This window comes from Scyliorhinus canicula, chromosome 7 (assembly GCF_902713615.1).
Source record: "Scyliorhinus canicula chromosome 7, sScyCan1.1, whole genome shotgun sequence".
Classification (NCBI taxonomy): domain Eukaryota; kingdom Metazoa; phylum Chordata; class Chondrichthyes; order Carcharhiniformes; family Scyliorhinidae; genus Scyliorhinus; species Scyliorhinus canicula.
The window spans coordinates 18,496,356-18,510,352 of record NC_052152.1 but is presented as its reverse complement, the minus strand read 5'-3'; the positions used below and the strand labels follow the sequence as shown (position 1 = coordinate 18,510,352).

At 45.5% G+C, this 13,997-nt stretch overlaps 1 protein-coding gene across 3 annotated transcripts in view; it reads right to left on the bottom strand.

The window, feature by feature from the left end:
• Positions 1–5,024: 5,024 nt before the first annotated feature.
• The window catches only part of LOC119968756 (C2 domain-containing protein 2), a 66,417-nt gene continuing 57,444 nt past the window's right edge, over positions 5,025–13,997 (bottom strand). For 2 of the 3 annotated variants that reach the window (XM_038801441.1, XM_038801442.1), the window contains 4 exons: positions 12,630–12,743; positions 9,375–9,502; positions 7,689–8,001; positions 5,025–5,503 (listed from right to left, as the gene is read on the bottom strand). In XM_038801441.1, the coding sequence (XP_038657369.1) occupies positions 5,436–5,503; positions 7,689–8,001; positions 9,375–9,502; positions 12,630–12,743 (623 nt within the window). In that variant the 3' untranslated portion in view covers positions 5,025–5,435. Of the gene's footprint in view, positions 5,504–7,684; positions 8,002–9,374; positions 9,503–12,629; positions 12,744–13,997 lie in introns of all 3 variants that reach the window. The other variant, XM_038801443.1, reaches the window with a different exon arrangement.

Sequence of the window (13,997 nt, the reverse complement as noted above, 5' to 3'; positions counted from 1 at the left end):
TTTACAGTGCAGAAGGCCATTCGGCCCATCGAGTCTGCACCGGCTCTTGGAAAGAGCACCCTACCCAAGGTCAACTCCTCCACCTTATCCCCATAACTCAGTAACCCCACCCAACACTAAGGGCAATTTTGGACACTAAGGGCAATTTATCATGGCCAATCCACCTAACCCGCACATCTTTGGACTGTGGGAGGAAACCGGAGCACCCGGAGGAAACCCACGCACACACGGGGAGGATGTGCAGACTCCGCACAGACAGTGACCCAAGCCGGAAGCGAACCTGGGACCCTGGAGCTTTGAAGCGATTGTGCTATCCACAATGCTATCGTGCTGCCCTTATTGTCATGTGTACCGAGGTAGAGTGAAAAGTATTTTTCTGCGAGCAGCTCAACAGATCATTAAGTACATGAAAAGAAAACAAAATAAAATACATAAATACACAAGGTAACTACAGAAACACCGACATCGGGTGAAGCATACAGGGATGTAATGTTAATGAGGTCAATCCATAAGAGGGTCGTTTAAGAGTCTGGTAACAGCGGGGAAGAAGCTGTTTTTGAGGCTGTTCGTGTGTGTTCTCAGACTTTTGCATCTCCTGCCAGATGTAAGAAGTTGAAAGAGTGAGTAAGCCAGGTGTGAGGGATCTTTGATTATGTTGTCTGCTTTCCCCAGGCAGCGGGAGGTGAAGATGGAGTCAATGGATGGGAGGCAGGTTTGTGTGATGGACTTGGCTGTGATCACGACTCTCTGAAATTTCTTGCGGTTTTGGCCGAGCAGTTGCCATAACAGGCTGTGATGCGGCCAGATAGGATGCTTTCTATGGTGCATTTGGAGGGGGGGGGGGGGGCACGGTAGCACAGTGGTTAGCGTAGGTTTCCTCCAGTTTCGCCCCACAGTCCAAAGATGTGCAGGTTAGGTGGATTGGCTATGCTAAATTCGTGTCCACAAAGGTAGCGTGGGGTTATTGGGATTGGGATGCGGTGGAGGTGTGGGCTTAGGTAGGGTGCTCTTTCTAAGGCCGGTGCAGACTCAATGGGCTGAATGGCCTCTTTCTACACTGTAAATTCTATGATTTGTAATAGTTGTTAAGAGTTAATGTGGACATTTTGTTAGTTTCCTGAGGAAGGATAGGCGCTGTTGTGCTTTCGGAGTGGCAGCGTCGACATGGGTGGACCAGGACAGATTTTTGGAGAGGTGTACCCCTTGGAATTTGAAACTGCTCACCATCTCTACCTTGGACATTCTGAATTCTCTCTCAGTTTACCCAAACAGGCGCCGGAGTGTGGAGATTAGATTTTCAGTAACTTCATTGCGGTGTTAATACAAGCCTACTTGTGACAATAATAATGATTATTATAAAATCAATGGTTGTCTTCTATCGACAACATAACTTGGTGACTATGATGAAATAACGCTGGGGCAGCACGGTTGCACAGTGGTTAGCACTGGTGCCTCGCGGCACCGAGGTCCCAGGTTCGATCCCGGCTCTGGGTCACTGTCCGTGTGGAGTTTGCACATTCTCCCCGTGTTTGCGTGGGTTTCAGCCCCACGACCCAAAGATGGCAGGGTAGGTGGATTGGCCACGCTAAATTGCCCCTTAATTGGAAAAAATTGATTGAGTACTCTAAATTTATATTAAAAGAAACACGATGATAGAATCCCATCTGCCCTGCATTCAGCTACAGGTACAAAAGAGCAAAAAAAAAAAAATCACAATTCTCAATATTTATTGCATTAGTTACATGAATTAAGACACGAGTTTTACATATGAAGGCAACTGGGTAACTTCAGTGTTTCTCCTTTTATGCAAGATTAACATGCAGCATTTGCTTTAATAACTTAGTGTGCAATCCATTTTCAGTTCTCGTTCCTGGCTCAGTTCCATAAACATCATACACTTTATTTTTCCCTTTTACTAATTCCAGGTAGGGAGGGAGCACCAAAAGAAGGTTCCAGTTACGGTTTACGAGAAACCTACAATCATTGTGCCTGTGCTAAATAAATTCATTGACAAGTTTACACGGAAACAGTACAATTTAGAAGGAAAGACATGGTTCTTCAAGGCCGTATCGAAGCAAGTAGTAATTGGGATACACAGCCCTTCGTCACTCTTTGGTCATGTGTTCAATCCCCCGCCAGATACTGGTCTTGATGTACAGTAATACTATATATGCAAGGAATTGCCAGATTTTTATATATAAAGAGAGATAATGTGAAGAAACAATGGACACCGCACCTTCAATTTTCAGCAGGAGGTGGCAGTACTGAACACTAAAGCACTAAATTGACAGAAACCACGCACACACACATGCAGACAAATGATTGGCAGGTCACTCGTTAGGAATCATTTAAGACTTAATCCACATACAACATTATTACTTAATGTCATTTAATATATATATTTTTAAAATCACTGCCCTATATAGAATACCTGGAAGCCCCTAGTGAAAGAACAGCATCATGTAAACCCAGCACACACTTTGTTCCCCCCAAATAACACAGTGGGATGGAAAGACGTGGCATTGAGGAGTGAGGAAAACATGGAAAAGGAAGTTTAAAGGAAGTGACAAAATCCACAGCAATGGTCACATAAATAGCCATGTCTTGGCCAACTGGCCAGCAAGGAAAGGAGTAAGAAGCCATTCATGGCTCTTTATGCCTCCAGTCAGTACTTGGCACAGGCAGTTTAAGTGAAATGGAGCATCCTGGGGTAGCTGGGTGCTCTGCCCTAGGAAACTGAACACAGCCCTAGAGCCAGAAAAGCATTCTGGAAGAAAATCATTTTTTTTTTTGGTTCTCATTTACAGAACTTTTATACAGAACTTTGGGATTTTGCCACTAGATTTTAGTTTGTCAAGTTCGGCATCAATTGCATGTTAAGAGTGTGACCGGTCAAAGATATGGCTAAAACCTAAACAGTGCAACTTGTAGTGAAGAAAAGGCTGAACACTATGCAGTTATTCAACCGACGCTAAATATCTTTTAGGCAAAATTGGCAGTAGCAGGGGGAAAAAAATCCTTACTTTAAAAAAAGCTGACAGGTGGTCACAGCTGTCGTCAACCAAATAATCTATGTTTTGTTTCCACCGGAGGTAGGAAGGAGGTTGATCCTATCGTTGTATCCTTCCACAAACACACACATATACATAAGACGCACACAGTCCATTTAACTCTTCAGTCTGAAGCCTGGACAATGCCAGCAAACAGTGTGTGTGTGTGTGTGTGAGTGTGTGTGCGTGTGTGTATGTGTGTGTGCGTGTGTGGGGGGCGCGGTGGCCGAGACACGATGATCAGGTATTCACCCTCCCAGCTGATAAACGACTTGAAAATAAATGGCAGGTTCAGAACTGGGTATCTGCAACCCTTTGTCCCTTTTGAGTTGTTGCCATCCACAGCTGGGGAATGTCTATCAAGGCTTCAGTGGACAGAATAAGCACTTGGGGACGTCCGTGATAATAAATGGTAAGATTCGGGCGACAACTTCTCTGGTCAGTATTTTTTTTAAAATTCAAGTGCCGTTTTGAAAAATTCCTCTGGTTCCACTAAGCATGGGGCACTTAAAAGTGGCACAGTGCAGCAGCGTGCTCACAGGCCTGTAGGAAGCTCAAGATTTATTTTGTTTTGGAGTGTGACAGGTGATGCTACAATCTCTAAAATAGCAACCATCAGGGGCAAAACAAAAAGGATGCTATTACATACACACACACACACACACACAAACCTACTGAACTAGTTCCGTCCTATTTCAAATACCTTCAACACAGTGAACAATGACTTGCTCAATTGCGCTAGCCTCATGGCGCATTTTCTTACAAGCACTTATCTTCCGTGCTTCACATTCCCAAACCGTAAGCCATCCAAAAAGCAAAGAGTAGTCTTTCGTCTAGAACTCTGGCAATTCAGGATTCTCACAATCCCATAGAGGGGAAATTAATGCTTTTGAGCTCAATCTAAAAGTCTGTAGTGTAAGATGTCTGGCGACAAGATATGGCTTCTTTTTGGCACACACCAAATTTTGACTTGAACGTACAATGGTCACCCAGGTTCAGCAATCGGCTCTCAATGTTTTTCATTAGATTTCCATTACTTCTGCCTTTGAAGAGGCGGCTATTCCACTCAGATCCGTTGTCGAGGAATTTCTGTCTCGTTGTTTTCCCCTCCGCGAGGAATTCTTTGCAAGGGATTGAAGGAGGGTGCTGGTTCCTGTACAGCCCCCGCTTCCTTCTTCCCGGCCCTGCTACAAAACGGCTGCCTGACTTCCCCTTAACACGGAGAACTACTCCACCATCTCATCGTTCACCCAGGGCTCTACCAAGGCAAAATCATCGTCGGATCAGCACTATTCAAAAAAAAAAAGAGGCAGGGAGGGAGCAAAATGAATTCAGTGCTCCGATCTCAAATTGCTCACAGGATGATATTCTCATCGGGGCCGCCTTTGAAGGGAAACAGAAAAGGAGAGAATGCAAATCCTTCGAATTGGCTCAGTCAGGTCTTTGAACCGCCCCATCCTTTGTGGTTGAGAGGTAGGCCTCTCATTTTCAGAGGACATGAGGAAAATGGGGGGGGGGGGGGGGGGGGGGGGGGGGGGGGGGGGGGGGGGCGGATGAGAAAATAGTGGGGAGAGGGCAAAGGGAGGTTTGGATTATAGAAGGAAGAGCTGAGAGGGGAGAAAAGAACGCTGGAACCGAGGAAACAAGTTACCCGGGGGCTCAGACCCCATTTTAAGTATAAAATAAGACGCAATAATTTTAAACTCCGTATGACAAAAACCCTCTTGGACACAGAGCATAATAAATACTTCCAAAACTAATCTAAACTGGCAATGATAGATCAATAGTTAGGAAAACCTCAGCTGAACTGGAAGGTCGTATCGCCAGCAGGAGCAGGTTTAAATGTAGTAAGAATTGGGTACATGGAAAAATTGTAGTGTTACAAGTGCCCCCACATTTCCAAAGGGTTTCACTTCACCCAATGCGGATGATCAAAAATCCAGAAGCTAATGGAAGTCCATCCACCCCCCCCCCCCCCCCCCCCCCCCCCCACTCCTCATCACACTGAAAAAATGTTGCTATTTTCCTCAATGAGCGAAAAGGTACATCTTAAAATTAGGCCTTTTCCTAAACTGGAGTAATTCGGATGCAGCAGGCCTCAGTCATCACAAGTCAAATAATACCCTGAGGCTTTTGGAGTTTGCACAGTCTCTTGCCGCAGGTGCAACAGAGTGGGACGGAGGGAGAGGGCAGGGCAGGGCAGGGCAAGAGAGCCAGGGAGAGAAAGTCAACTGTTCAGGAGTTCTTAGTCCAGTGGGGAGCTGTTAAATTTAGCTTTGCTTTTGGATTTCGGGAAAAGCCTCTTAATTTGCTTCCTGGCCGATTTCCTCTCCTTCTCCAGCAGCATTGGCGGCTCCAGATAAACCAGGTCATTGTGCGACTGGCTCATCCCGGGTTCCTTCTGATGTCGCCTCCGCCGGAAAAAGAATTTTGCGCCACTCCGCATAAACCACCTGGAAAAAAAACAGTTCAAATGTGTCAGGTCCTGCACAACAATACTAAAGAAAACAAGATACGTTTATATCCACCTGGAGGATCCTCCTACCCATCTTCAACAGAGACGGGCTTGTGTCAGAGAGGTTGAACGCGTATGGATTTGAAGTTTCCCTAATGATTCAGTAGAGAGGCACCTTTTACCACTTGGCAGTGGCTCAGTAGGTGTGCACATTACCAACAACCTGTCCTGCACCACCCACGTCGACGCTATGACCAAGAACACACAACAGTGCCTATACTTCCTCAGGAAACTAAGGAAATTCAGTATGTCCCCATTGACTCTCACCAATTTTTAGATGCACCATAAAAAATATCCTATCTGGCTGCACCACAGCCTGGTATGGCAACTGCTCGGCCCAAGGCCGTAAGAAACTACAGCGAGTCGTGAACACAGCCCAGTCCATCACGCATTGACCCTGTCTACACCTCCCGCTGCCTTGGGAAAGCAGGCAGCATAATCAAAGACCCTTCCCACCCGGGTAATTCTCTCTTCCAGCCTGTTCCATTGGGCAGGCGATACAAAAATCTGAGAACACGCACTAACAGGTTAAAAAAACAGCTTCCTCCCCGCTGTTGCCAGACTCCTGAACGACCCTATGGACTGAACTGATCTCTCCATGCATATTCTCTACTGAATAGAACGATACTCTCTACGCTTCACCCGATATCTGTGTCTCTGTATTTACATTGAGCATTTATCGTATGTCCTATATTTTCCATGTATGGAACGATCTTTCTGGACTGTACGCAGAACAATACTTTTCACTGTACCTCGGTACACGTGACAATAAATCAAATCCAAATTAGACATGGCCAGTTTTGATCTATTCTGGCCAGGATTGGTGTATTTCAGCTGCGTGAGGAGAGTGGGACACACACACACAGGAGAGAGGAGAGGAATGCTTTGATCGGTCTCGCTGCATTTCAGCCAAGACAGGGAAAAAGAGAACCAAGTGTCTGCTCACTACCTGGTAACTCAGGCCGTAGATGAGAGAGACAGACACTGCAACAACTCTTTCCTCTCTCATCTCCTCTGAAGATATACCACCTCAGGCAGCCCGTGACGCCAGACACAGAACAGCCACTTAGCTGAGTGACTGGAGGACACCCCAGCACAGCTTATTGTTCAAGACACTGAGGACACGACTGTCTTGCAACAAATCAATTACTAGCTGGTCACGTATGCCAGCGGTTAGCACAGTAGATTTTCCCAGACGGCAATTCTTGTTGGGGAATCCCTGAATCTCTGCAAAGTTGTTGCTGAGGATTTACATCAAAGGCGCTGAAAAAAACCAATGTAGCAAATATGCCTGCATCAAAAATATCAAGAGCTCCTTCCCTCCCTTACCCTAAAAACCTGGGCAGTTGTTTAGATCCGGGTAAGGGGCAGAAAGGAAAGTGGGTATGTTGCCTTTGGATTACGGTAGTGTTTAATTCACTGCTGCCATAAAGAAGTTCTGATCACCACCAGGCAAAGTTCTGATGAAAGTTCACAGAGTGAAACATTGGCTGTTTCTCTCTTCACAGATACGGCCAGACCTGGTCTAGTAATGCAAAGACCCAGGGGATTTGGGTTTGAAGCCCACCACAGCATTTGGTGGAATTTGAATAAATAATAATCTTTAAATCGGCTTACATTAACACTGCAATGAAGCTACTGTGAAAAGCTCCGAGTCGCCACACTCCGGTGCCTGTTTGGGTACACAAAGGGAGAATTCAGAATGTCCAAATTACCTAACAGCACGTCTTTCGGGACTTGTGGGAGGAAACCGGAGCAGGCAAGGGGAGAACGTGCAGACTCCACTCAGCCAGTGACACAAGCCGGGAATCGAACCTGGCGTGCTGAAGCAACAGTGCTAACCACTGTTCGATAAATGTCTGAAATTAAAAATCTAATGATGACCATTAAACCGTTGTCGATTGTCCCAAAACCCCATTTGGCGTACTAATGTCCTTTAGGGAAGAAAACCTGCCGCCCTTACCTAGTCTGGCCTACATGTGACTGTTAAATGACCTGGAAAGCCACTCAGTTCAAGGGCAATTAGGGAAGGTCGACAATGCTGGGCCAATCACATCCCAGGAAAGAAAAAAAATGATTCCAAATTGATGTTTAAAAAAAGAATCCTGATTTTGAGCACTTACCTCTAGATTTTTTCATAGTTCCTGCTTCCGAGCCACCGATGGAAATATTGGACCTCTGTTCAAAATCCAGATCTTCCCGAGAGCCATCATTCCACTGACCGAATTCCTGACCAACTCTGCTGGTGGGTGCCGTTGCAGAGGACCCTTCGGTAGGACAAAGCTCAGCCATGGGTAAACTGTAAGTTAATGTTTGTTCGGCTGGGCGCCCGGCCATGCACTCAGAGGAAGGGTGGGGTTCCGGACACAAGGACGCATCCATCGCAGCTGCGTAATCAGCCGACAGAGTCATTTCATCATCGACCGCCATGGGGGCCTGGAGGGAAAGATGGGAAAGAATCTTTTCAGGTTACAAGTTACTCCAATATCTTTCCCCTTGCACCACTCAATGAGAGTCCAGCAATAGGAATCAAGGAGGCACCAAGAGAAAATATCCCTTGTGAAGTTGGACAAATCACTGACATTTTTAAAGGCAGGGGTTAGACTTAGTGAAACAAATTGTTCAGACACCCGTGCAAATTGTTGTTCCCAAAAAAAAAACCGAGTGCGGAGACTCTCTTTTGTATACAAGTCTCCTAAACATGGCAAGAGAAGCAAAGTTACCTCCATGGCACACACCATTCTGATTGGAACATAAGCCATTTCTACACTGACATTCCAATATCCTGGAAGTGCAGTTATCACAGAATTGGTACAGTGCAGATTGAGACCATTCAGCCCATCGTCACTTTACTGGCTCTTGTAATGAGCAATTAGCCGAGTGCCACTTCTCTACCTTCTCCCACAACCCTGCACATTCCTTCTTTCTTTTCAGCAATTCCTTGGTGAATTCTTCCATTGAACCCGCCTCCACCACACTCTCAGGCAGTGCATCCCAGACCATGGCCACTTAACTGCGTCAAAAGGTTATCTCCTCGTCTCACTTCTGCCAATTTTCTTCACACCCCCCCCCCCCCCCCCCCCCCCTTTCTGAATCCTTTCAGGAACAGTTTCCGCCTCTCTATCCTGTCCAGTTCCCTTTGGAATACTCCATCAAACCCCCAGCCTTCTCTTCTCCAGTGAAAACGGTCCTAACTTCTCCAATCCATCCTCATATCTGATATGCCTCGCCTCAGAACCATTCTTGCGATTTCCTGTGCTCTCTCTCCAATGTCATGCGTGAGCGCCATGAAGGTCTGCAGCAGTTCAAAACGTTCTACAGCCAGTTTTGGAGGGGTGCTGAGGATGGACAACAAACACAGCCATGCCAGCATTGCCCACAAAGAAACAGAGAAACATACGTCTCACCTTGGTTTTGTGCCCCGGCAGTGTTTGTACCAGCACATAAGAGCACGGCGGGAGGCTAGAATTCGTCAATATCTTACACTTGGGAACTGAGTGAAAAGAGTCCATCAGTGCCGATCCCAGAGTGTTTTCAATGCTGGCGAATTCCCAATCGAAATAAGAAAAATCCACGAACAATGTGATTGGAAAAACCCTTCCCTACTCACTAAGCCAAACCAACTATATTGTCATATTCTGAAATATATTTTGCATAAAATAAACCTCGCCTCTCCATCGCAACATAATACTTAAAGCCAATCCCAAATCTGCAAAGTGTAGAGGTTCTCGGTTGCCAAAAGGAAGAAGAATGAATGAAAACGTTGACTCAGGCACAGAGGATGATCTTGGACTGGATAGGGAACCTACCTTTGTCACACCCGAAATCACAATAGTACTTTTCCTGATGGGAGATTTCAGTGCGTGCTTTGCCGACTCAGTTAGTTGTCGAATTGCTGCTTCAGCCACGGGGTCTGTGCCGCTCAACTGCAGCAGTTCTGCAAGAATTGAAGATTGAAATCAATGCACAAAAACTCTGCTGAACGGCCTGTGTGGTCAGCACAATAAGAGTAGTTGACCAAAGAAAAAGTACACTGGGGACAGCTACAACGGGATCCAAGTGATACAAAAATCATATTCTCCTCAATTGGTTTATTCCTTGCTATGGCATCATGCTGAAGACCCACTCTCAATCTTTGGGAAGTTCCTTCTATTTTGTGCTGAATTAGAAATAATTTTTTGTACATTAGAATAAGGACAAATTTGGCTACATTAAGGAACAGGTCGGGGCCCATGTACGGTGTAACTTTGTACAGCTTCAACACTTAGTCGCTCATTCAGGTCAAGTACTTCATTGTAGAATTATTACAAACTTGGAATTCAGCAGGCACATCCAATCAGCAAAGCTCGTCAACTATGGATGGAACTAGGAAGTGGTAGAGTTGATTTTTGACCAACAACGCAAAGTTTCCAAACATCTCCCCACCAAGACTGAAACGTCCTTCGACCGGCATCTCCTCAAATTTGCCTCAGAAATGGAATTTCTCCAAGTACTTGATCAGTCTGCCCATCTGCCAAGTCAACAGGAGCGCACTGGCCCATGGGGACAATCGAGAGAAACATAGTGCGGTTAATTAACTGTTCCCTTCCTTGAAGGAAAAAGTGTTGCATTTATATAGCACCTTTCACATTCTCCAAATGTTTTACAGTGACTGAAGTATATTTGAAGTGTAGTCTAATGGAGGAAAGCAGCAGCCAATTTGTACACAGCCCACAAAAAGCAATGAGGCGAATGGACATATATGGAGGGATGAACATTGGCTGGGGAGAACTTTCTTGCTCTTCTTTAAAATAGTACCAGGGGAGCTTCAATAGCCAGCAGAGAGCAAACAGGGCCTTTTGGTTTAGCATCTCATCTGAAAGATGCCACCTCGGGCAATGCAGCACTCCCTCAGTACTGCAATGGGACGTCAGCCCTGAATTTTATGCTCAGACTTCCAAGGGACCCGAGCCCACCACCTTCTGATACGGGGGAGCAAATGTTACTACCCCGACCTACAGACTAACACCGAAATAACGGAGGTTTAATTTATAACCTTCTCTGAACCATTGTGCTAATTTTTGTGTTTCAACTTTTCAGAGTTTTGAACCTTTGTTCAATTTGGTAACCAACTGAACCGGGAGGCGGGCATGAAGGATTATTAAAAACACTTGATTCTTTGATCACTATGGTTACTCAAATTAAATTGGAGGATACTGGACAGTCAAGGCCTGACATGCAACCAATTGCCAAAAGCATGGGCTTTGCACTTCCTGCTTCAATAAAAGCACAGCAGTTGGTAATGCATGTTGCAGTACAAGTACAAAGAAAATAGATATGTGAGCAATGAGACAAGAGATAAAAAGACACAACAGGGAAGGGGATTCTATGCAGACTTTGATTTATGTTGAAATGGAATTTATTTTTGAAACCAGCAAACATCTTGATGCCCAAAGCATGATTACATTATATTCACTTCTCATATCCAGCCGCGGCTGTAATTTAATCCCAATATTTTTATCAATGCGGCCTTGTTCTGGACTCTAAAAAAAGTGCCCTAAATTTAGGGTTTCTACACACATCCCAACAGAGAAATCTGTTTTGCTCTCTTCCCACCACCTCATGGGAAATCAAGAAAACCAAGTTCAAATATTAAAATTCAAACTCTATGGGGAATTGGACAAGGACCAAGAGGTTTACCTCTTTTCAATGATATAGCATTGACAGCACAGAAATGGGCCACTTAGCTCAACTACTCTGTCCCAGTGTTAATGCTCCACATGGTGTCTCCTTCCACACTTGTTCACCTAATCCCATCAACACACAACCTCCTATTCCTTTCTTCATGATGCGCTTATCTCGCTACTCCTTAAATGCATTCCTGTTGGTTGCCTCAACTACTCCTTGTAGTAGAGAGCTCCATATTCCAATCACTCGCTGGGTAAAGACATTTCTCTTGAATTCCCTATTAGATTCATGAGTGATTATCTTATATTTTTTGGCCGTTGGTTCTGGATCCCTCCACAAGTGGAAACTCTCAGCCAATCCGGTCAAGCCCATTCATAAGCTTAAAAGATCTCCATTAAGGTCACCGTTCAGACTTTTCTTTTCCGTTAAGTATAACCCCTCAGTTCTGGTGTCATACAAGTAAAGACCTTCTCCAGTGCCTCCATATCCTTTTTACAATGTGGAGACTAGAACCATTCATCGTGCTCCAAGTGTGGTCTAACGAAGGTGAGCACAGTAAGAAGTCTTCCAACACCAGGTTAAAGCCCAACAGGTTTGTTTCGAACACGAGCTTTCGGAGCGCTGCTCCTTCCTCAGGTCACCTGAAGGAGAAGCGCTCCGAAAGCTCGTGTTTGAAACAAACCTGTTGGACTTTAACCTGGTGTTGGAAGACTTCTTACTGTGCTTACCCCAGTCCAACGGCGGCATCTCCACATCATAACGAATGTGAGGAAGCCCGTGCTGCAAGAAACTCGGACATAATTTCTGCCACGTTCCATACCTAGAGTTTTACATCCTTACGCAGACGATGCATGCACATAATCTACAATGGCTCAAGATGTTGCAATGTTACACGCTACAAAAGAGGACTAACCCGGAACAATGGAAAAGTTTAGCACGGCAGAGCAACCTTGCCTCTCGCTCATCACCAATTTGGTAACCATTGTCACAATGGGTCTTGATGCCAGGTTTGTGCAGTTCAGTCTAAAGCACAACATCCATAAAGACAACCAAGAGATTACTTTTATCTAACTTTTGTACCTCAACTCAATGACTACAATGTCATGTATCTAGAATCGTCTTGTTTTTTTTTTAGAAATTTTAGAGTACCCAATTCATTTTTTCCAATTAAGGGGCAATTTAGTGTGGCCAATCCATCTACCCTGCACATCTTTGGGGAGAATGTGCAAACTCCACACGGACAGTGATGTACCCAGTATCAAGTAACCATGGCATCAACAGTCCTCAGCATCAAACTTCACAAATTATAAAGATACTCCGAGATTCCGGATTTAGATGTTCATCCCAAGAAGTCCCTTACAAAAGAAAAAGCACCCTCTGTAGCAGACAATCCATACCTGTGTCAGATGATGACAAGATTTTACTAACTGGTGCTCCCTGTTCAGAGTGTCCAACAGTCAAGAACTCTTCATCGGCATCTTTCACTTCTGTAGTGTTCTTTACTGGGGAATCTGCAATTTTTATGAAGGAAAAGAAAAAGGAAGGCTATCGTTATCGGTTGGGTTACTGGACTCTGACTGGAAAAGGCTCCAAGTTTCAATCTCAACATCTATGGGGAAAGGGAGAGAAAATGGCCAAAGTTTTGCGGAGGAAATGGTGGTCATGGCCACCAGCCAGAGCCCTCTATTTCCTCCTTTCTGGAAGGCCTGTTTTATCACTCAGCCACTTGATGGGTCAGTGGCAGGTCTTCCCTGGGGTCAAGGGTACCGGGGCAAAGGTCCCACCTGCCCAAGTGCTGCCGACTTCCAGGGGAGGCAGCGGCTGCTGCCGGAATGACATCCACTGGAGGCCCGGGATTGTCGCTGGATCCCAGGATGGCGGTGATGGCGGAAGGTGGGTCAAGGGGGAGGGGGGGGTGAGTGGGGTTGGCAGCAAGGATGAGGCGGTGTCTTCTCAGTGCCCCCACCGTCCTGATGCCGGGAACCTCGATCAGGCACCGTGTGCCTCTGACAGAAGGGAGCAGCCTGGTGGAGTCACCTCAATAATCTGCCAATACTGAGCAACCAGGGGAATATCCCTGGTTCAGACCAACCTGGTTTTATAATTGGAAGATGAAGCTGGAAAACAGGCAACAAAAGCCAAATTTTTTTAAAAAATAAGTAAAATATGGCCATCGTGTCTGCAGATGATTAGCAAAGATATCTAGTAGGTGATTGCATTCTCACATCTGATACATGCGGTGTATGAAGGTTGAGACACGCGGAAAAAGACAGATCCTAAAGTCAAACATTATAGTTTAAAAAAAGAGTCAGTCCATAATTTAAAAACATTGGAATTTTCATTGCCCTTCCAGGATACCTTAAGAGTGGTAACATTGCCGTCCCACCTAGAGGTGGACGTTCAATTAAATACACAGCACTGCAGGATAGGGCTTGCCCCCCCCCCCCCCCCCCCCGCCCCCCCGCCCCCCCCCTCACCTCTGCCCCGAATGTTCACCTGGTTGATTTCTTGGGAAACCTCTAAGGCAGTCTTAAGTTATTCCCTGAGCCTGATAAAGGGAAACAATAATTTCTCGATGAGCCCTCTCTAACTGGAGAAATGTTGGAAGAGAAATTGCTGATCTTGAAACCTCCAAAAGTCATATTAAGGCTATGTGTGCGTTCGCTCAAAGATGTAAATTATCTGGAAGAGCCGATTCTGCATTATCAGCTCAGTTTGAAACGGAGTATTCTTACTGGAGGAAAGTGCAGAGATGTGTTGTTGCC